Consider the following 24,630-nt stretch of genomic DNA (forward strand, 5'->3'; position numbering starts at 1 on the left):
GGATTTGTTTACTTTTGATAGCATAATACAATCGTAAGATTAAATTGTTTACCTGAGAGATGGTAGTTCAGTAAAATGCTGACTGGAATTGGATTCTATATGAAGATTGGAATACTTGACCACCTGAGAGGAGTGTCAGATCAAGCTTTAGGCATAATTTTGTAATCCGACCCATACAAAGGGTCCATGAAGATGGATTTTCTTTCCTTGCAGAAAGTCATAATTATCAGAAGACCTCTTGAAGAATAGAAATTGGTGCAAGGGATCAGATGAAAACCACACTACAAAACCCATACAATAGTTTTGTCTTTAGAGCAGACCAACTGGAAGTGGAGTAATTCAAAATGCATATAATTCAGAAGGCTTAAAGTCTTATTGAGAAAAAAACTTTGTCTGATTTTGAACCAGTTTAACTTTCCTTAGTAACGTACTGCTATTACAATGTAAATGGCTTATTAAAAACTAGAACTCAACAAGAGTGTCTATTTAATAAAAAGATCAAAATCTTTGAAGACATACAATGATGTAATGTCCCTGGAAAAGAGTCCTCCTGAGAGAGGTACTCCATACATCATGATTAAGCGATACCCCAAACATTGAAAGTCCATCCAGGCTTGCTGTCAGAAAGCAGCCCTAATTTCTGTGACCTGGAATAAGGTCTTTGGGGAACTAAATTAATGAACAGTAGATTAAATGTCAGCACTAAGAGACCCTTGGGTGATGGTGCTCTATGCAGATTACTAGCATGACCTAATCAGTGGTGTTCGGGGTATTTTTGTGGAAGTGTTGTAAACAAGACCTGAATGCATCCTGAAGAAAGGGCTTTTACTTAAGGAATCAGACTGATGTTTTCTGGTCCTACAAATTCTGTCTTTAATCAGTGAGCATTTTCCAAGTTTGCGCAGTCGGAAAACCATATGAGTAATTTTAGTGTTTACTGAAAAGTAACCAAGATATCCTCCACAAATGGAGACCGCAGATCTTGTTTCTCAGAGCTATCTCAGACTACCCGGAAGACTTTGTATTTATTTAGCATTCTGAAATGTATTTTGTTAGAAATCCTGGTGTCCGGTTATTAAACCTTTTGCTGCTGTAATATGCATTCTGGGCAGTCACTCTGGCACTTACTGAAGTTTATTAACCTGTTGCCCAAGTACTTGGAAAGTTCCTTTTATAAATACTGCTCTCGCTTGCCATTTGCTCCAAAGTATGCAAAGATGGACATTCTTTGTTATTGTGTGTATATTATATCCTCATTGCTAAAACTTTATTACTAGTGATTAAGGGGGCCTAAAGAATAAGAGGGTGTCTGAGAGAATGGAGATTAAGTTGATGGAGAGTGGTGTAGGGAATGGTGATTGTGAGGGATTGGAGTAAGTAGTATAGAATGGAGCTGTATCTTTGTCACAGAATGAAATTACTGTGTTGTACAGGCATGTGACACTCAACACAGTCTGATGGACTATCTAGTCAACGCTGCTGTGGCATTGTATGTACAGCACAATTGAAACTGTTTTTTACAGCTTTTACCCAGTATTAACATTACACTCGTATACATCTCAATGATATCAATTTTTGGGTTGGTTGCCCTAAATATTTGCTTTCAATCTGGATCTCCACCTTATTAGAAATTGAACTGACCTTGGTAGCGTTTGAACTTCTGCTCTGCACATAGAGTGCTTGCAAACATTCTAAAGACTCTAAGAAGCTGATAAACCTAAGATCCTTGAACAGTGAAGACAGTTTAAAACTTACATGTTCACCCTGCCCCTCTCTTCTCCTTGCTGACGAACTTCCTTTTTTACTTCTTAAAACGTATAGCAATGTATTAGTTTTGCAATTTTAGATTTACTTAATCTAAAACTTAACACAACAGTCCAGGTGTTTCCCTGTGTAAATCGTGTTTTGATTTCTGCTGGATACCTTTTCATGCAGTTAATTGCATGTCCATTTCAAAAACCTGTTCTTTATGTAGGATGTACTTGCAGAATCTTTCTCTGACCGGGTTGGTACAGCATACTCTTCTAAACCTACTCCTACAACATTTTCTCTGTTTTGATCCATATGTGAGTAAATCTTTAACAACTCTTCTTTTCAGAGTACATACAAATAAGGAATGGGAGAAGGAAGAAAATACTTGGTTTAATAGCGAGTATAACGACTATAGTGATGACAACAGGAGTTCTTTGTGATTTTATCTCTATGTTCGACATTAAGCTAGAAAGCAGTTTTAAATGTTTCTTTAATTAAAAATGTGTGTCCAAAATTCATTAACTAATTGCTCATTTTACATTGTTTAGCTTCAACAGAGGGTTATGTTGGATCACTACATGAAAACCAACATGGCAGTTCACTGCAGATACGTCGACGGAAGGCAATGGGAGATCCCTACTGGGCATACTCTGGTGAGTTTAATGTTAAATCAAGATATATTTTGCAATACTTTTTTTTTGTCTTTACCTATGTGTACATAGTGTTTTGAGCATGGCAAATGTTATTAGATGTATGTTGTGTTAAATGCTAATTTATGAACTTTTAGATTGATTTTGTAATTGAGCCACTTTATTAATTGCCTTACATTTTTGACTGCACAAAAGATTTTCCATTTAGTTTTACACATGCAGATATTGTATGGCATGGTCTTCAGCCGGTTACACATGAAAAAAACTTTCCAAATAACTAGCAGTCAGCACAGTACTGTAATGCCCACTTCTTGGGGATTCTGTCTTTTTAGCTGCTTCTAATTATGATGGTTCTCAACGATGTTGTGATGTTGGTTACTGGATGGAGAAGGTAGAATGATTCAGAGGTGATGGAGTGCAAAAGAGAATATATTTCTACAGTTGTATTGCAACCTCACCAAGTTGGTAATCTGTTTTTGAAACCATACTCTAGCATCAAGTCCTTTTTGTAAGGCTAAGGTGATCCTGACAGAATATATGACCTATTTGTGCTTATCTGACTGTCTAGGAAAGCTGGCCCCTTTCCTTGCTGAATCCCTGAGCGCCAAAAAGTGACATTTCCACCTTTTGAAGGACATAGGACAGAACACTCCTTTTTTGCAAAACCTTGCAGGTAGTGGATGAGACTTGGTATGCCCTGCACTGCTGTTCACAGTATCACTGCACTTCTGAAATGACACGATTTATTGGGAATGCACAAGTTTTTATGGAATATTTTGAGGAAATTATGACTGCTTTCCACTTGTGAAAGTGAACAACTGGTATCTATGGCAACTAGAAGTATGTGGCTTTGCAGTGAATTTGAAAGCATGTTTCGCTATACAATTAGAGTAATGACCTCTATCTTCAGGAGTGCTTTTGAAATGGCCAGGGAACAAAGTCCCTTGTGAGTCTTGTGCGAAAATTATAATTAGTTTGGTTTTTTTTTGTCTGATGATGACTGAGATTGTTTATCAATGTGCTGTGAACTATACCAAGCTCTTATTTACTTTTAATTTGGCTTCCTGGATAGTAAAGATCACGCCAAGCTTAGCTTGTATACTGGGATTTTCAAACCTTTCCGAATTCTAAAATGTGCCTCCCCCGCCCCAAATAATTTGCAGAAGACCTGAATGAAGTCCTTCGGCAAATTGTTTTTATGGCAAGTCACTTGTACAAGCCATCTTTCTGTAGAACAGTCACCCTTTCTAGGCTCCGAGATCGCGAGCGTGTTTTTCTTTCTCTGTTTTGGGGTGCTTTTTTTTTTTTTTTTTCGTTCCATTCACGTTAGTGTAGCATGGCCAACACTGGAGTACGTGTTCATAAAATGTCTGCCTATTTCACTTGCTGAAAATGGCAGAATACATTTTTATGTTTCATAGAAATCTGCTGGGAAGCAGATTTATTTTCCAGATGAGAACATTTTTTCCATTTTTATGTTCTTGAGAAATAAATAACATCTGTTTCCTGTCTTTAATGATCCATTTTGTTAAAATCAAGCAAGATGGATCCGCGCTGTTTTGCCTGTGACTGGTCTGTTTTAGTCGCATTGAACATCTAAAGACATGCATCTGTTGTTGGATTCTGTGGCTATCTGAAGCCAATGTCTCGTTATACTGGAGAACGTGTTGCTCGTGGTGGTGTGCACAGATGAAGTAGCATTGTGTAGCCTGACTAGAACAGATGTTCACAATGCTAACTTGTTGACAAATCTTTGAGGTGAGAGAGCTTAGTCCTTGAGACTACTGCATTGTTTTCAGCTGTAGGGCATGGCCTAAAATGAAGGTATGACTTTTGAAAATTATACTAAACATTTTTTAATCACAAGATTTTCCTCTCTCTCAATGGAAATATATTTTGGCAAATATAAATGTTTTCAGTTTTAGAAAAAAAAAACTGCACTTTTGTTGCAATAATCATTTTTAATGAAATACTGAATTTTTTTGTCCAGCCTTTCTTAGGCTCAGGCAGAAACATAAGTAGCCACCCTCCTTTTTCCTGGTGCTGCTGACTCACTGTTTGTGTATTCGTGTAGAATTGGAGACTGAAGCAGTGATGGAGCTCTCACCTATCAGCAACTCCCAATTTCTTCCTATTTTGCAAAACTTCTCATTTAAATAAGTAAAAAATATAATGTATGGTATTTGCCTCTGTAAGCGTCGGAGACCACTAAAATTGACAATCCACTTTAAAGGCGTATGTAAAATTAAGTAATAAACCATTCCTAGGATTCACATTTGAGTGTACCTCGATTTAGAAGGTTTCTGCACTGCATTTATTTTCACTCACTTGTAGTTGGCCTTTCTCAACTTTCTGAGCTTTGAAATAGGCAACTGTTTAATAACTTACCAAGAAGAGTTCAAAGCTTGTGTTCTACTTTGTTCATGGCTGTCTTCTAGATGAACCTGATGAAGTCGGCGATAAATGCTGATTAGAGGTAATAGCAGTCACACTCTTAAAGATGGCGGTGAAGGGCATTTGTAATACTATCTTGTGACCTATTAAATGTCATAATTGTTCTAGTTCTTCTATTGTACATATTATTCTTTCTATACGGCACTTATTGGACCTGAGCAAGCTGCTCCACCTCTCACTGTGGTGTAATGTTGTGCTGTAGTTTCTTTTCTGAAGCAAGGTACTTACAAATTGCCTAGTCTCGGTCATTACTTAATAGTTCTTCTACAGCACTTGCGAACATCCTTGGTCTGTACCGTAAATTAAAGGTTTTACTGTTAACCGTATTGTAGGTGTTCGGTTTTATTAGTTTCAGAAGGATGGAAAGGTGGGCCCTGCTGAGATACAGACAGCCTGCATGTTATGTTAAGGCATAGCTGTCCCGAAGGTGCTTACTTCGCTGAGCTATCTTACATGATATTAATGTCTCACAATAGCTGGCAGTGTTTTTCTTGCTGTGTGTTTGTGTGCGTCTGTATATATGTATAGGTGTGTGTATGTATAGGTATATGTATATGCATGTGTGTGTGTGTATATATATATATATATATATATATATATATATATATATATATATATATATATATATATTCTTGACTCCGTTACAAAAAAATACTGATCTCCTGTTGATACATATTTTTAGTCTTCCATATTATCGATTTGATACTCACCCACAATTGCACAATGACAGGACGTCCTAAGATAATCGTGTACCTTAATGACTGCCACAATCTCATTGTGCGATCATTTCTGCCTCGGAATTCTTTTGGCCGGAGGAAGGTTCACTTGTAAACAGCACTGCAAACTGGTTTCAGAATCTTGACGCCTGGCTCATCATCCAGGAAGACTTATGGGCAGCTGACGAGTTTTCAAATGTCATAGCAAAGCCATTTTATGACACTTTGTCAACTCCACAAACATCAACCCAGTCAACTAAGAATTGCAGTACAGTTAAAATTCTCTCCTCGTCATTTTACATGACCTCTGATAAAGTAAGTCTACAGCAGCTCCTGCTTTTAGTAGGGCCGAAAGCACTTTCAAGTCTATTCTATATTTCTATGTTTACAACTTTCTGATAGGATATTTTTTATACAGTTTTTTGCCATTTTTAGTCCCTCTTACTTATTTGTTCTTTATTCGTCCTTATTTGTAACCTGATTTTTTTTATGCAGCTTGTGCCTTTTTCAGAGTTGGTGATGGTTTAGTACTGCTTTCGTACAGATATCAGCATTTGATATAGGCGTAGGGAATCGGGTAACCACGGAATTAGCACACTAGTGTTATTTTATGCGGATGATGGTCGTCTGTATGTGCTTTGGGAGTACATGGTTGTCATAATATAATTTTCATACCTCAGTGGTGTTTGTTGGCCACAATGCCTGCTCTTGTAAAGTCCCATGAGTGTATAGTGCAGGTTTCCGAGCAAAACGGGTTAAGAGTAGTGCACAATAATCTGTTCTGCCACCGCCATAATGAAGGTCACCGCGCCCACCCCGGCCACCGCTAACCACTTAGGCTCCGCTTTGATCAAGACGTCTGGATACTGTGGCAGAGCCCTCCTAAAGCTATTGCCTCCATTGCAGAAGAGTAGTCTCCGGGGACTCACTCTTGACTAACTTTAATGTCATCCCTCTTTAGTCTCTACTTATTGTTCAATTGCTGCAGCTCAACTGCAAGGTGTCTATTCAGTCACTAGATGAATAATTGCAGTAACCTTCATAAACACAAATGTTGATTACTTTTGTGAAGCGTTAAAAGCATGATGTACTCCCCTGCCATTTAAAAGTAGAATGGCCAATTGAATGCAAGCATTGAGCCTCCTTTTTGACTCTTGGCAAAGTTCTACTATAACTGCTTCTCTTTCTGACTTGTCAGTGTTTTTCTGCCTTTTGTTAATTGTAATATGCAAATCACTTTGATACCCTTGCGTTGACGTCTGTGCTTTAAATGTGACCTGCCAGTCAGCTCGCAGTCCTCCTAGTGAAGTTGCCATTCCATTGGGTGGCCAATCCACTGCCCCCATGAATCTATTACATCTTTTTTACTGTTCTTAATGCCGTACTCTTACTGCACTCCATCTTTTGTTACAAAAATGTCTGTTGCATTTTTGTTAAACCAGGTGCTCTATGAAAACTGGGGAAGGGTGGCTAGGGTTGGGGTGGGTGACGGTGGCTAGACTATCTTCGACTCACTATGGAACATAAAGAAAAATGTTAAAACCATCCTCCCCCCGCATTACAATTAGATGAATAATCATCTAAATTGTGTCAATGCTTCAAAAAACATCTAAACCTCACTAATTGCATGCATCATTCCAGGACTCTCTGTTATCTCTCAAGTCATGCTTAATTTTGATAAACTATTGTTCTATGCTATAATATCCCCAGCGGTCTAGTGGTTACACGCACACACGCACTCCTACATTTGCAGGCCAGGCGTGGCCTGCGGGGTTGAATAAAAGGAGGACGCCCGCTCGAGGACGTCACTTCCGACTAAGACACCGTCGTTGGCTGAGTTCATTGCTGCTGCACGTCCTGCACGTCGTTGCTTCATGCACCCAAGTGAGGCCTGGGCTAATACCTGGCGCAGCCCACAACATATGCCATTGGTTTAGCAAACTATAATCCGATTAGCTTTATGGGAATCTACATTATACTCTAATAGGTGATTCAACTGCTTTCTTACCTAAATGTAAAATATCCTGTTCCTACATCACACATAGCAATGAAACCCAATGCCACTTCAGTACGCATCCTCCAGTTTTTATATTTTGATTGTTTTCTTAGATCATTGCAAACTTTTGCAGCATTGGGTGTGTCTGTATAATATCACAGGTTGAATGTTTTTTTTTAAAATGCAATACAATGTGTTACCTCACTGTAAATAGTTATGGTAGTCCCCAAAAGTATGTATGGGCAGAAAGGTTCGTTTTCAAAGTGTGAATAGAATGAATTGCATTCCCGATCAAATATAAAGTGAACAAACTCTGATCCTAAATGGAACACATCCTACTGCCTTCAGATTACGAAATAAATCCTCACCCCTAAATAATCTTATTGCGTTCTTTTAAGAATGCCTCCTGATTGTGAAGCCCTCTTGAATCCAATTCCAGTGCATTAGACCGGTTGCTGCCGGTTGCCCTGTATTTCCATTGATAAATGGGGTGCTTTGCATCATCTAGATCTGAAGTGATGAGAAAAATGTTGTACCCCAGAGTTCTTTTGTAAAAATCTTGTTCATGCAAAAACGAATGCATGGTATGTATTACAAAATGTTAAATTTGATTTCCTACTCCACAATGACCCATTTGAGGAGGATCAGTATGGTATTCTAAAGCTTTTGACAGGTCCTGATGGTTTGATTAATTGTATGCAGTGCATGGTTACTTTTGGATAATTTCCTTAATACCATTGGAGTATCATAACCGTGACCACACAAGTTCCTTAGTGATTTCCTTCTGATGGTTATGATGATCAGCTTGATGTTAATGCTAACTTTGAAAACATAGGGAAGAGAGAAAGATGCATCTGGATCAATTCTACCTTTTTCCAGTTTGGAACATGACGTCTCCGAGCTCTAGGGGGCCATTTGAATGACATTTGCAAGCCCAACTCATTCTGTGTCCGTTTCATTGATTTGGTGGAACATTTGGATCAATTCTACCTTTTTTCAGTTTGGAACATGACGTCTCCGAACTCTAGGGGGCCATTTGAATGACATTTGCAAGCCCAACTTATTCTGTGTCAGTTTCATTGATTTGGTGGAACATTTTTGTACTTTGTACAGTTATGTTTGTGTACGATTCCTGAAATTAATAACTATTCTAAATCTGGCATCGATAGCCTTGCACTTTATGACTTTGTCATTGCTGAATTATCAGTGGCATGCACAAGAACAAGCATGTTTGGGAAACTCATGTTTGACCTTTTCCTTGCGAACCCTTACAGACCACTTGCTTGAATTATCCTTTGAGTAGCTACATGGCCTGGAAAACCGTGACACAAATGCATCCTATTAAGTGACTCGCACAAGCCATATGCCATAAAGGTGTCTGGAAGTGTCCAGGAGTATCCCCCTACCTTAAAAATGACCATCTCGTCTAATTCAGATCTGGAAATATGGTTACCTAGGTCTGTTTTTTTTATCACTGGGTAATGAACATTTACTCAACTAGATGATGATAAATTACTAATCCGTAGGCTTGACAGGAAAGATCCCCTATGGACCACTTTCATATCCAATATCTACCAAAATGTCTATCTTCTGTTGCTGCTCTGTAGAGCCTGCTAACCAAACATCTGTTTTTTTCAATATTGCAATGCGTTTCACATTGAATGCCATTTTTAAAAAGAAACCGTTCACACTAGTCTGCATCAATTTTTTTCGGAATGCCCATCTCCATAGTTTTAACCAAATTTCTTAATTCCAGATGTTTGCTTAGCATTTCAAAAATACACAGCAGGTTAGTTTGACGAAGCTTAATAGGGCTAAGCCAATGCGATTTTCTGATTATCTTTTGCTTGTCGAGATGCTTAGCAACCTTTTTCCTGTAGGGAACAAAGTCCGATCATGTGTGTTTTATGCAGGTAAAACATGGCGCCTTTTCTCCGAATTGTACAGTAGTGATTTGCGTTTGCTTTTTAATGCTGCAGGCTGCATCCGCTATTTTTCACATGGAGCATAAGAACATTCATTTAAAGTAATATTCATTTTTTGTATAACTGATAAGAGGCTTTCAGATTTGTTCTGAGGCTAAGCACTCTGCTTTGATTTCAGTGTGGGGTTTGGTCCAGTATTTTGTTAGAAATCGGCCGCCCCAGATCAATGACAATGCGATTAGAACACTTGAATTGTGACCTGGTCATTGTGTAGTTGGCTTTAAGCAACTGGAGCGGTTTGGCCACCCAAAATTTTACTTTGAGGTATTCTATATTTGAGCTTTTTCAAACTTATTTTAGTTTTCCTTGAACGCAAGGAATGTAAAATACACATGCCTACGCTTTTGCCAAATAATCAGGACTGTGGTTTGCACTATATTGAGGTCTAGTACTTCTGTTTCTCATGATTTCTGTAATTAGCAAATTGCAGGCCTTCTTTCCAAATAGAGTTCTTTTCGGCTCCTTTGTAGTGCTTTCGTGTCCGTACCTAATGTTCAATGGCAGATAGTAAATACCATACAGATCTATGGTGGATCACCACTGTTATTTTGAAGTGAAGTGAGGACTTAAGAAATACAAAAAACTATTAATCAAAACTATTTTGCCAAATAAGTCCCTTTTTGCAGTATGAGCCTAGGTGGTGCATATGTGGCACCCTAATGATCACTGGATCACCTGCTGAAGGATTTCTTTTACAACTTTCCCCTCTGAATTTGCAGTTATTGTTGACCGACTCCCGTAGTAAGTTGTTGTAGGTGCGCAACTTAAAAAATGCCTCACCTGTGTGGCCCAGAGATTGACAGTAGTGTGGCCCAGAGAGGGAGAGTAGTGAAGTGGCAATCAAATTATCAAACCACTTAGCAGTTGTATCTACAATTACATTTCAGAATTTGTTCTTAATGCATGATCAAAAAGTTATTTTTACAGTCCAGGTATTTGTGCCATTGCTGTTTGGACCCAAACACTAATTATTTACAAGGGCAGGCATTTATCACTATAGAACTTAAGAATGCTCCTTCAAACAAGTTATCCCATGACGTGTAAATATTCATGAAAAAGTTTTTCATACGAAAATGACTATTCTCTAGCATATGGAAATATATGCTACTGTCAATGAAAAAAGTGTGAAAACGTTTTAGTGCTCCAGATTTATCAGTAAAATAAAAGTCCAGCTACCTACTAGAGGATTAAAAGAAGCGTAATCATTCCACTTCTGAAATACAACGGAGGGAAAAATTGAAATGTATCAATGTTATGCAAACTGACCAAAGTATAAGCGTGTATGAGTGCGTAACTTGTTTATATAAAATGAGGCGAATTGGCACATCTGTGTGCACGCTGTCGTAGTGTGTGAACACTCTGCTTTTGTCCAGGGGTGTATACACACTCTGTCACTCCATAACGATCCACATGTAAAGATCTCAAAGCAAGACTCCATTTTTTGAGCATGTTTATTTTGTCTGTCTCCCTTTGGCCCATGGGCTGCATGTCATTCTATTTTGAAGAATTCGTGAAATTGTCCGTTCATCCAAACATTGACTTTGCTAATACCCAAGGTGACACAAGTCTGCTACAAGTTCTCTGATATTTAATTTTTTTTTTTTGTTGAAAAGCTTTATTGTAGCATTCAGTAAAATATAAGCATGGGCCTACAACCGCGGGGGCTAGCCTCTAAATAAATTAAAACCACCAATATTACTGTACTACACAGCTCATCAGCCGACAACCCAGAGGTTCGGCAGCGATTCAGAACAAAACTGGTATAAGAATGCACAACTAAGTTACAGAATGAGTCAGAGGTTTCGTTTTATATTATATGAGAGAGGACCAGGTGCCATACAATCAAACCAGAGAATGCGGGGGACAGGGTAAGAAACAGGATAGACCTACAATAACCACTGCGATAGAGAATCGGCGCCAAAGCATATAGATCGATGCAAATGAACACACAATATACGGTCCATGTTACGCCAATTCCCGGAGCCTGCCCACCCGGAAATCGGATATCATAAAAGCATGAGCACTAGATACAAGCATAAGATAAAAGTCCGAATGATTCGTAGCTATACTGATCCTTAAAGAAAGAGAAGGAAAAGAAAGGCCATAGAAAATTAAAAAGGCAAAATAAAAAAAACCCCGTCCAGCCCCCCACCCTGCACCCCTGCAGATGGTTACAGCCTAACCCCACTAGCAGCGTGCCAGTCGCCCCTAATAACTAAAACCCTAAAGGAAGGAAAAAGAATGGAAAAAGAATGGAGGAGGGCATATACATTCGAGCTCCCCGCCCCTTTAGACCCCCCACCAGAAACAGCCACCCCCTAGCACTAAAAGAACACTTATGACAACACTATAGAAGAAAGTAGAGGGTACCGGAAAACACCGCCCAGCCTCTTAGAGCAAACAGTTACAGGTCAAACACTTATGAAAGCCACTCCAACCCTTCCCGACCTAGTCAATCTTAACCTTGGCCCTTCCGAACAAGAACACGAACCCCCCCCCCCCCATCGAGACCCAAAGGCACACAAAGAGGTAATAAAGGAGAAAAGAGTCATCAAAAATCAATCCATGGCGACTCGCAGGCAGTGGGTCCACGGGAACTTTAGACGCTGAAGAACTCTCCCTCCTGGATGAACAGTCCCAATGTATCCTGCACAGGAGTCGTAGAGTCACCAAGAAAGGAGAAGATGACCACAAAGTGAAAGGAAAGTCACGAACAGGAGTCTATGGGAGGGGAACGCCTTTTGATATCTCCAGTGCCGATAGTGGTGGAAGGTTCGGTGATACCACGACATCCTCGGGGACAGTCTCCCAGGACACCATCCGATGGTCCCAATGCTTGTTTCCTCACGGGGCTTTCGCACGGAGTCAAAATGGCCACGGTGTGAGTGGCTGCAGATTCCTGTTTCAACCGTAAGGCCGGGTCCGGTTCTACCAGGAGCATCGCAGATAGGCGCGAGTCCAAGTTGCTCAATAAGATATCCACCTGTGAGCGAAACGCCCAAAGTTTCGCCAGTACTGACCTCTGCGATGGCTCATGCATCGTTCGATCCACGATCTCATGTCCGACATCAATCCCAATCACCTCTCCGGGTGAATCCGACATCCTTGGGGGGGGGGGGGGACAGACAGGATCGTGAACGTGCAGATGCGGAGGGTAACCGGTCTTTGTTCGCAGCCACGGTCCACACCGTTAAGGCCGCAGGCCAGAGGCCGCGAACCACGAACCTCGGCGGCCGGAATACCGGGCCCGCGGGACGGGGACCCCCACTCACTGCCAGCAATAAGCAGAATCACTTCTCCATCGATAATGAGCAATAGAGACGATCGCCGCCAAATTCGGGCTTAAACAAAGCCTCCACTCCGGTTGACCGGACCCAGCCTGGTTCTTCTGGCCGATGTTGTTGCACTGCAGCCCGGCTGTGAAAGTACTCGAGGCCCCGGCTTCACCACTGGAGCAGGCCGCAAACTTCAACATGACAGAACTTCATCCAACAAGCCGATAAAAGTTTCCGGATTTCACCATCAGGATGCAGGTTCACAATCACGGGTTTAAAATACCCTGCCCCGTCCTGATAGGTGTTTAGATGCTCCTCCCCCAGGTGAGTCACTTGCGCTGATACCTAATGTGGGCCGCCCAGTGGCAGGCGCCTACATGTCCCAAAATGCTTTGTTCTTGTTGGGGAGGTATTGCGAGGGGAAACAGCAACGTAATTGAGCACAAAACTCCAAAGTCCATGTTAGTGCGAATTCTGCTTTCTCCTCCGGTCCCCACGCTGCAGCACCCTTCAGACATCAGGGATCAATTCAGCGTGAGCAAATGTGTGAGTACACATTGCCACAGTGCAGTCAATGACCGCATACACCGCCCCCTGTCTTCCTGTGCCCGAAGGTGGGTCTTGGCAAATCCAGCAACCTGGAGAAACAAGAAAAACCGCCGAAGCAGTGTCCAGCAGGCCAGGACCAACTTGAAGCTGCGAGGGCCTCTTGAGCGCAGCACTGGAACTGCGCGAACAAATGTCAAAGCAAACTCCCTCGAAGAAAGAGCAGAGGCCACACAGGGGAAGTTTCGGAGCCCGCATTTATTCACAGTTCACACAGAATGGCAAATGCATTTCAGCGTCATAGCCTTCTTCAGAATCACTTCTCCATCGATAATGAGCAATAGAGACGATCGCCGCCAAATTCGGGCTTAAACAAAGCCTCCACTCCGGTTGACCGGACCCAGCCTGGTTCTTCTGGCCGATGTTGTTGCACTGCAGCCCGGCTGTGAAAGTACTCGAGGCCCCGGCTTCACCACTGGAGCAGGCCGCAAACTTCAACATGACAGAACTTCATCCAACAAGCCGATAAAAGTTTCCGGATTTCGCCATCGGAGAGCGGAACAGTATATAATGAATATATCAATATAAATATATATATATATTCCTCATAAATTATTGAGCACTAAATAAGAGCTCTTTGCCCCAGTTTATTGCAAGAGGTCCTGCAACAGCATTTATTCCCTATGCTGAGAATCGGTGCAGAATGGAGAAGAGCTGATCCCACCTGATGTGCTTTTCTTAACTTAAACACACTCTCCCTGCCAAGGTATAATAATCAGTTTCTCTGCTGTGAACAGGACTGCAGTAGGTGCAATCCAAAGAAACTAAAGGGATGTTTTCTACTTCATACTCTCATAGTGTAGCACAAAGCAGTAGTCTTTGGGGTACTAGGGTGCCAGGAACATTCCAATCATGTTAAACATGTTAATGTTATGTCACTGTTAGTAAAATGCAATAGTGCTGTTTAAATTATAATGATTATAATTATATTCATGTGGTAAGTAACAAAATGAGATTTGTGAAATAAACACTTTTAAATAGTCTCTTTTCTTGGTGTAGCACGTGTGTGTGTGTGTGTTGTTCTAAAGAATTGAATTGGGTTTGAATTATCACTGCATCCCTGACCCATTTACGAGACTGTAAGTACCCCAGAAAGCCCAGATACCAACAAGTATGTCCAGTGGGTTGTGTGGGGGTTACAAAAACCTGGACTTTCCAGCTCAAGTTTCGGTGCACTGAACTAAATTCTGGCAACGGAGAGGGGAAAAGCCAAACCTTGTAGAACTAGGCCAAAGTCCTAGTTTACGCCACACACATTACCCATCACATTCCTCCCTGAGCAACATCATTTTGATCACCACCTTCAGGATGCAAATGGTCCTGTAACTGTCTTTTTTTCTAGAGCGGCTGTTTAGTAAATTATTGGTTTTGGCCTCCTTCCAGCTTCAGGTCCAGCAGAATGCGGCTGCTAGACTTTTTTCCAGGAACTCCTATATTCAGTCCCATTAAACCTGTGATCGCGGACCCCCATTGGCTCCATGTCCTAATGAGAATTAAATACAAAGCAGTCTGTATAGCCTGTAAAGGCTTCCCGAAATGTTGGTCCTGCCTTTTACAGGCGAAAGCTGGCCGGGTATCCAGGGTCGGCTCTAGGACAGTGCGATCGGTGCCACTGCACCAGGCCCCTAGTTGGGGTGAGGAAGCCCTTTTTGTAATGATATATTTTTTAAAGCGTCTGCTGCGGCATTCCTTGCTTTCAGCAAGCAATACGTCAAGATCACTCCAGTGATTAGTGTTCCTGTTGGAGAGAGATGGGTGGTTTCTCTAGTGGAAGTTTTAACTCCTCGTAAGGTAGTGCAGTCGGTTAATATGTCTGTTGCAAACAATGTGTACCACGCAGATGACAATGTGCCTATAATGTAAATATGTCAGTGGGTTACTGCTTGTGTCCCAGGGATCCTTTAGTTACTTGCAGTTTATGGGTTAAAATCCTAATAGAGTGAGCGGTTTACCGGTCATCAAAGAGCTGCATGCAAACTCCAAGATATATATTAGAGCTATATGTCTTTCCTTATCCTAAACTTGCAAAAAAGGGTTCATTTCGGTAGAAATCAATTCTTATTAATAAAGAGAACTCCTAACAATGATCTGTTTTTAAATGCTGAATGTGTGCTTTTCCAGAACCAAGACTCATGAACTATACTGCCTACCAGTAGAGATGACATGTGACTCCTATTCTTTGTAGTCCTCTGTCTTATGTAACATTTCCTATACACTGATTTACACACCATGATTGTCCCTGTGCCAATGTGTGTGTGAGATTTAAAGTGCTCTGACACCCTACACTGGTATGAATGGAGTTATAAAACTAAATCCGTCTGATAGAGTGGTTATAGAGACTTGAGGTGCACTGTTAAATGGTGGCAGTGAGGGAATCCATGGTAGATGTGGTCATTGGGGAGTGCCAACAAACACTGTCACACAAGGAGCCCCCAGTGATAAAGCCAGCCTTGCTCGTATCTTCCCAGCAGAACTCTTTGGTCCTCCTGCGCAAAGCTCCAGACCGTCCCCTAGATTCATAAAAGCCAACAGGGGAGGCCAAAGTTTCATCCTCCTCGCTGCTAAGACCTGGAATGATTTACCCCTTTCCAATTATTCCTCTTGTAGTCTCCTGGCTTTCAGGAAGGCCTGGAAGACTTTGCTTCCCAGGTCTGGTACTAGGAGCTAGTGCCAGGATAACTTCGGAAAGCTGTGCGCATTGCAAAAACCTAATAACATTAGCATTCCTGAAATCTGTTGCCTGCTCAGTTATAGGATTGTATTGATGAAACAAATATGCTAAACAAGACATCATTGCATGCTTTGGTTATCCTTTTAATTTGTTTAGTTGGCCGCATGGACATCTCATAGCATGAATGGTTTGAGTTGAGTAATTGGGAGTGGGTCTGTGTATATTGACGGAATATGTGCAGGTAGATTTTGACCATGAAAACGCTTGCCAATTTATCCTCGTCAAGACCAGCACTAAATGATGGGTCCAGATAAAGAAGTTTCTTCTCAGGAAAACATTTTTTGTCCAGTGCTGAAACTAAAATTTACCAAGAAGTACATTAACATTCTGTTTTGTGGAAATGCACCACTCCTATAAAAGTAAACATGGTAATATATGTGAATGCTCCTGAGCATTTCCAACAGCTTCTGAAACCAATAATGCTTTATATATTTAAAAAGGTCTCTGAAGTTTTCTCCCAATTTAAGGAGCAAACGTTTGACTTTTCAAAGGGAGCAGCATTGACGTAGGCCCATAGTTTACCGAACGACATTTCTTCATTACTTCTCAATCATGGAGGACTGTGCTCCATATTATAAACCAGGACATGATTTTGATGGTCGGTGCTGTCAGTTGCCAAGTGACTCATTCCAGTCACTTGCATACATTTTAAAACCGAATCATTCAAATATATTTCACACATGCTGGGTTGTAAAGACTGACATTTGAAAAGTCAGAGTTGGTCAATTCAGTGTACGTTTGACAGTGGTTCACCTGTATCCCTATAATCTACGGATTTCTAATATTGATAGAAAGAGGCCTGGTGTCACGCTTCTTCAACCAGTACTTTTAAGATGCCAGCATTTTTGTCTGTATTCTTAGCAAGGCTCTCTCGGGACAACGCACATGGTGCTTGTCAAAGACAATTTAGAAAACACGGGATATTTGTCTAGGGGGAATTTATATCAAAGTGTTTTTACCCTCTGTGGTATAGGACCGTGGTCACGCTTCAGTTCCTCGAATGAAATGTGTTGAAGCAAAACTGACCCCTCTTAATGGCAGGGCTTTGGGTTGTGACAATACAACACTTTTTCTTTGAAAATAGTAAATATCAGCTTCAAAGCACCCAGTATCCTTATCTTGAATGTAGAACATTTCTCTTTCGGGTTATTTTTGCCTATGGCTCAGTGTCGTATTAGTGGAAGGTTATGTAGGTCTGTTGCTATTTAGAACGATAAAATATGGAGTTGACTGCAAGGGTCAGTTTCCTGAGATTGAAAATAACCACTTTTTTCTGCAGATATAAGGTCACGTCTCGGAGAAGGCAGTGAGCAAGATTGCAGGAACTGTTAAGCATTTCTGTTCTGCCAGCAGTGACACAATATGGTATTCATGTACTGCCAGTTCTGATTTCTCCAGAAATTGAAATATTCATAATGTCATCTGGTTGGATTGAATGCAAAGATTAAGGCTCCTTAAAAGCTTATTCAAAAATTAAAAAACTGCCATTTTCGAGAGAGAAATGAGATTCAAGCACATTGTAACAACTAGCAAAAATACATGCCTTACGAAGTCATAGAATACTCTCATGGCAGCGCCAAGAGGTTTTAGGTACTGCCACCTCCGTGTGATCCGAGTCCATTCTGGGATATTTAGCGTTTTATCTCCCACCTTACTGTTTGCATTTGTTGGACCCGGCCTCGTGGCGTGGTCCCACTCCTCCCGCATGGCGGGCCCTGGACGTCATCGACCCCTGTCCCCGGCCTGAAGCTACCCCCTCCAACCTTCACGAGAGCCGCCACTCATGGCGACCCCCGGCTCTCCCTCCAGAACATGGCGACCGCTACTCGCCCCACGCTGCTGGTCCGACCCCTATCCCGGGCCACCCTCTCAGGTCCCGACTCCATCTTGGGCCTTCCACGTCCGGGTCCCGTGGCCTCGGCCCGACCTCGGCCGCGGCCCCAGCGAAGCCCCGACATCGAGGCACCAAGATCCGACCAGGTGGTAAAACGGCCACTTGACGGGGCAAGGAGGAGGAGAGTTTCGATGGCCTCCAGCCGTCCTCAGACGCCTGGTTTCGATCGCCCTCCGGCCTCTCTGGGTGCTGGCTCCACCCCCCTGCTGGGTGTCTGGACACTCTCATCCCGGCCCCTCTGACCCCCAGGTGCGAGGCTCCGGACATCAAAGGATTCCAGGCCTATATCTGGGGCAGCTCTGAAATGGGTCGGCAGTTGTATCCTGGAGTCGAGAGCCCTGCAGGTTGAACCGCAGCTGACCCTGAGACAAACTCACTACCGAACCCTGAACCTTATTCGGAGCCCTGCTGGCGCTGCCGCGGCCCGACCTCGCTGAACCATCTTCGGAGCCCTGCTGGCCCTGCCGCGGCCCGACCTCCCTGAACCATCTTCGGAGCCCTGCTGGCCCTGCCGCTGCCCGACCTCGCTGAACCATCTTCGGAGCCCTGCTGGCACTGCCGCGTCCCGACCTCGCTGAACCATCTTCGGAGCCCTGCTGGCACTGCCGCGGCCCGACCCCGAGGAACCCCCGGCTCGAGGATTGAGAGCTGAGCGCAGGGTATCCTTGTACCAGGCTGGTACCAAGACTGTCCCGCTACCCCTTCCCTCAGTTACCGAGACCTTAAGGATCCCTCGATCCATTTGTACATATATTGCTGATAGAACCTGCCTTGATTGCTGATAAAGACGCTAAGAATCTATCCTTGTGTGGTGTCCATTTGTAGTGGTGTGATTGCTCGCCGGTACGATTCTAGGAGAGGAACCTCGCCAGGAGGCCTCTCGACGACGCTCGGCCAACTCCAGAAGGAGAGGTGGGTCCCGGGGTGGTCGGCCAGGCAACCTCTGTCTCCCCACCGAGGATCGCCTTTCTAACAGCATTCCTGACCATATTGAGTCAATTCCTAAAATCCATTTCATAACTCAAAGGAGTTACTTTAATCTGTTGCAGCATGCTGACGTTCTGCTTTATATTTTTCATAACGCAAAAGATTCTCCTATCCTTACATAAAAACTCTTTAATTGCCTTGCTGCAGACAACCTGTGACATCCCTAGTCACCTGTAATAAGGAAATGACATACCAATTACAGTGGAGTACTGACATTGCAATGATTGCTGCTTGAGTCAGCAGACTATATATAAGGAAAGACATGAAGGATCTTTACAGCTCCACCCTATTCTTGATGAAGAGGATGTACCCATTTAGCATCATTTGAAACATTTGTAATTGTAGTTTTTCATCGTATTACACGAGCACAAACATGAGTGCTTTGCACACTATTAATATGGTCACATAAGTAAGGTTAAATATGTCAGATCTTTGCTCATGTGCTTGTACACTTTTGTAGATGCAAAGGTATACTAGATCAGGAGAAGTACTGTTTAGGGGTGGGAATAATTTGTGTAATTTGCTGTCGCAAAATTACAGCAAGAATATACCTGATTATGTGGAATTACATCACGAGCTTAACCTAGCATTTGGCACTATTTTCTTAGAGCAAAATGCACTTTTTCATCTAAAAAAAATTGAACAGAGGATGCATTTTGCTCTAAGAAACTAGACCCAAATCAAAAAAACATGAACGGAAGTAAGCACTCGCGGAGTTAGTCATTCCTGTGCTCCTAAGGTAGAATTTTTGTGCCAAATTACTCATAATGCCGCAAACTAGCGTAATTGCCTATTAATCCGTAATTTCATGTCAAAAGAGTAATAGGAAATAACTCCGCTTACTCTGGCATAGTTAATATTTCGAAAAGGCCTAGTACCAAGTAGCACCCAGGAAGTGGCACACAATGTGTGCCCTCCAACCTATCATTTGGGCCACTAAGTACCCCGACCCCACCCCCCCTCACTTTCTCTTCTGAGCGAATTAAATGAGAATAGTCCTGATATCCTCCCCATCCCAGGTCTTGTGAGAAGAGGTCTGAGGTTTGCTTCGAAATAACCGACTGGCATGCAGCTAAAGTAAACCAATGGTGCGATTGATAGTTTGAGCCTCTGCTCTCTTTTGTATTCCTGCACACCCTCCAGAACATGCACATAATCAATGACTTGGCCAATACGCTGCAGAGAGCCCTTAGTTTGTTATTGTTTTTTTACTTGTACCAGGTGCACCCAATTGTGGAAGCTGGGACAATGCGCACCAGATATTGTAGTCCATTCCATGGTGCCTACTTCTGTATGGAAATTGCCCACACCATAAAGGCTAGACTGTGTTTAACTGAAAAATTGCACACTTACATTTTGTATCGAAAGGCATATCACCTTCCATCCTCTTCCATGTTCTGACCCCGAAACTTGTAATTAAGTGGTCCATTTCCACTGTCTGCTCCTTGAATTTGTGCTGGGCAATGAATCACAGCTTAAAAATTACTTTTCAAGTGAGGTTTGCTTAACTTATAACCATAGCTATATTTTTGATGTGCACAGTGGCAGCTCCTATGCTACGGCGGAGGAGCATCGCCCCACTGCTTTTAAGCAATGCAAATTATTTTTATTTATTTATTTAACATGTTTTGTATAGCGCTGGCTGGACCCGGGGATATCAGAGCACTTTACATGAGTTTTCATAGCAATATAGGAAATTTACAATGAGGTAGTATTTAGAAACCAATACAAAATGGTACAAAGCAGTTTAAATAATATACAATAAAACAGATTATAATCACGAAAGATAAGGCTAGAGAGAGAGGGAGGGGGACATCAAAGAGGGGGGTATGGAAATGGGGAGAGGCAGGGGAGGGGGAAAGGTAGGCGATAAAAGACAGCTATATGTAAATAAATATATTACATGCCGCAGGGTTACAATGAGGCAGTATTCAGAGTAGTTCAGGTTGATATCGTCCCAGTCAGAGTGGCATGGGTAGTCACAATTAAGGTATTTGATGAGAGGCACGAGGGGTGTATAAAAAGGGATTAGCTGAGGGGGAAGTGAGGCATAGGTAAGACATTCGATGGGCGGGCAGGTATTGTAGGCAAAGGATGGTGGGGTAGTTTGAGGGGGAGGAAGAGTAAGGAGGGGGGAGGAGAGCAAATAGCAAATAGGAGGTAGGGGTGTAAAGAACCCAGTGGGATGATTAAGGACCCCAGTATTTGTTCAGAAGGAGGAGTTTTAGACTTTTTTTGAAGCTGTTGTAGAAGGGGTTGCAACGAAGATCTTTGGGGAGGGAGTTCCAAATGTTAGGAGCATTTCCGGAAAAGGAGCGAGATTGAGTGGATTTTTTGTTAAGTAGGGGAGGGACAAGAGCGAGGGTGTTGGAGCTCCTCAGTTATCTAGAGCAGCCGGCTTTGTATAGTTTATCTTCGAGGTACTGTGGGGTGTATTGATTCAGGGCTTTGTGCATAATGCTCACTGTCTTGAAGGGGGCACGACCTTCAATGGGCAACCATTTGAGGGTTTTAAGGGCCGGGGAGATATGGTCGAACCGCTTAAGGTCGCTAATGAGCCTAGCAGCAAGATTCAGAACAGATTTGATTGGGGCGAGGTGAAATTTAGGAGTTCCGGTGAGGATGGCGTACCCGTAATCAATTTTTGACAGGACCAGAGACTGGAGTACTAATTTGAAGTCTGCAGGAATGAACGGTTTGATTTTCTTTAGATGATGGAGTGTGAAGAGAGCTCTTTTGGCCGAATTTTTATATGGGGGATGAGCGTAAGGTTTTGGTCAATGTTAAAACCAAGGGATTTCACAGAGTTGGATATAGCGAGAGAGCAGTTGAGAGCTGTAAGGTCAGAGATCCAGGTTAGAATGGGGAGTGAGTTATTCTTAGGGGAGAAAAGAATGATTTTGGTCTTTTTTGTGTTGAGCTTGAGGTGGTTGCAGTGGAACCAGGATTGGATCTTACACAGGGCAGCATTGAGGTGAAGGATATCAGAGCGGGATTGAATCTTATAGTAAAGTTGGGTGTCATCACCGTAGAGGTGGTAGTTGATTCCTGATTGTTTAAGGATGAGGGTAAGGGGTTCTGTGAAGAGATTAAATAGGGAGGGGGGGAGAGTATAGAGCCATGTGGGACTCCAAAGGAGATGGGCAGAGGTTTGAAAAGGTAGTCCTAGATTTGAACTTGCTGGGTTCTGTGTTGGAGAAAGGAGGTGAACCGTTTGAGGACTGATCCGTTCAGGCCAAAACGATCCTTAAGTGTGTTAAGTAGCGGTAGGTGGTTAACCCTGTCAAAAGTTGTGGAGAGGTAAAGGAGACTGAGAAGGGAGGATTCGCCTTTGTTGAGGGAGTGTTGGATGTCATCAATTATGTTTAGCACTGCCAAGCAGGTACACAGCCAGAGTTAAAGGAGGAGTTGATGATGGAGGTCCAGTAGGGGGTGATGTGTTTTAGGTCTTGGAGAAGGTTGGGGGGGGGAGAGTATCTTTGGTGTGAGATGAAGGTTTCAGTCTGAAAATGACGTTAAGGACATAAAGTTTGGAGACCGGGTGGAAGACGTGCCAAGAGGCGTTGTTTTTTAGTTCAAGTAAGATTGGACCGGGTTCAAGACAAGGGACAGTAGGAAGGAGTGATAAGGAGGTGTGAGTGAGCAAAGTGTGCAGGAGAGTTAGGGGAATAGTCCGGTGTGGGTAGTGGATTTGGAGGGGGGGTACATGAGCGAAGGATTGTTCAATTATGGAGATTTTTTTCTAAGAAGTAGTTAGAAATTGACTCATCTTTCAGTGGTGGCAATCACTTTGGGTGGTGCAGAGGACATTTGGTTTTTCACGATGCTGAAGAGTTCTCGGATGGTTTTTAGCCCGGTCAAGTTGGAAGCGGAAGAATGAGGACTTGGCATTGAGGATTTGTTTTTTATAGTTGGATCTAGCTGATCTGAGGAGAGAGAGGTTATAGGGGGAAGGGTTGTTTCTCCATACGTGTTCAGTCTCTCATTGTTGAGATCTGGGTTGAACCAGGAATTGGAGGAGTTTTTCTGTCATTTTAGTTTGGCAGGGGCAATTTGGTCAAGGACTTTAATGATGGAGTTGTTAAAGTGTCCGGTGAAGTCCTTGGCATTTTGTGAGGGTGGAGAGTTGAAGTTGAGCTTTGATTTTGTCCTCTAGTTCGCCTGGGGGAATGAGGTGAAGATTCCATTGTCAATTTTATCTGTTTGATGGTTTTGGGTGGAGGGGGTTGAACAGTGTTGGAGATCGTGAAAAGGATGAGGTGGTGGTCAGACCAGTCGATGGGGATTATGGAGGAAAGGGAGGCCAGCTCTTTGTTGCTAACAATAGCGTCAAGAGTGGATCTTTTGGAGTGAGTGGGAGAGTGGCATAGTTTTAAGTTATTAATATTGAGTAGCTCATTAAAGGGGTTAATGGAAGGATCCTCTTTTTTGTTCCAATGGAGGTTGAAGTCTCAGAGGAATATGATTTTAGAGTTGGAAAGTGAGGATTGGGAGAGAAGGTCAGACAGTTCTTCTACAAAAGGGAGAGGGTCGCCCTGGTAGATGTTGTGTAATCTAATTGGAGGGGAGCCCTGTATTTTAAGTTCAGCTTTGAGGTATGTAGAAGGATCATGGCTGGGCATAGGGGAGAGTTGGAAAACATTTTTGTAGATTATTGCTAGACTGCCTCCAGTTTTGCCAGGTCTATCTTTTCTGAGGATGGAGTAGCCAGGGGGGAGAGGATATCAAGAATGGAAGAGGGGTGTTCTTTAAGCCAGGTTTCCGTAAGAAAGTCAATGTCAATGGATTCACTAAGGATGGTTTCAAAAATTTCAATTGCATGTCTGACAGCTGAGCAACAGTTTACTAGCATGCAAGATAGGGGTGTAGGGTTGGTTGTAGGGGGCGGCAGGGGCAGATTGTGGTAAATTGTGGGGGGAAGTCTAGGTGAGGTTGGAGAGGTAGGAATTCTGTTTGTCCCAAGGATCACTGGGATAGTAACTTGTAGGATCTGACGGTCAGTCGAAGGAGAGCAAGGGGTGTAAGGATTACAGAGGTCATGGAGCTCAGAGGAGGGGAGGAGGTTAGGGGTGCAAAAGGTTCTGAGTGTCGATGCAGAGGGGGGTATTATCATGTAGCTGGCTGGATGTAGAGTATATTTGTTCAGTGTATACAGGGGGGCGTAAGGTTCCAGGTGTGTCGTTGCATAGGGGGTATTATCGTGTTGCTTGGTGATTGTAGAGAAGTTTTGTTCGGAGTACACAGGATTAGAGAGATTGGGGCGGTTTAGTGTGGTGAGGGAATTGATATCTTTTTTGAGAGAGGCAAGTTCAAATAAGTTGGCAAGGTGGAGCTCGATGTTAAGAAGAGTCTGGGGAATGAGGGAGAAGTATATGGGGTTGTGAGTTCTGGAGGGTTAGGAGGGAGATCTGAGATAGTATTGGCAAGAGGTCTATAGTGAGGGGGGGAGGGGTGAGGCAGTCATCGGGTACATGGGAGAGTCAGTGGAATGACGGGGAGCTTGGGGAGAGTGAGGGTGGCTGATCTGGTTAAGGAGGGTAAGGTCAGTTAGGGGGCAAGAAGTTGGAGCAGGTGGTTGAGTCTG

At 42.8% G+C, this 24,630-nt stretch overlaps 1 protein-coding gene across 6 annotated transcripts in view; it reads left to right on the forward strand.

Annotated features, from left to right (window-relative positions):
- Positions 1–24,630, forward strand: part of LOC147692851 (receptor-type tyrosine-protein phosphatase gamma-like) — a 1,083,817-nt gene that overhangs the window by 168,211 nt on the left and 890,976 nt on the right. For all 6 annotated transcript variants that reach the window (XM_086939073.1, XM_086939071.1, XM_086939072.1 and 3 more), the window contains exon 2: positions 2,301–2,405. In XM_086939073.1, the coding sequence (XP_086795199.1) occupies positions 2,301–2,405 (105 nt within the window). The remainder of the gene's footprint in view (positions 1–2,300; positions 2,406–24,630) is intronic.

This window comes from Lissotriton vulgaris, chromosome 9 (assembly GCF_964263255.1).
Source record: "Lissotriton vulgaris chromosome 9, aLisVul1.2, whole genome shotgun sequence".
NCBI lineage: Eukaryota > Metazoa > Chordata > Amphibia > Caudata > Salamandridae > Lissotriton > Lissotriton vulgaris.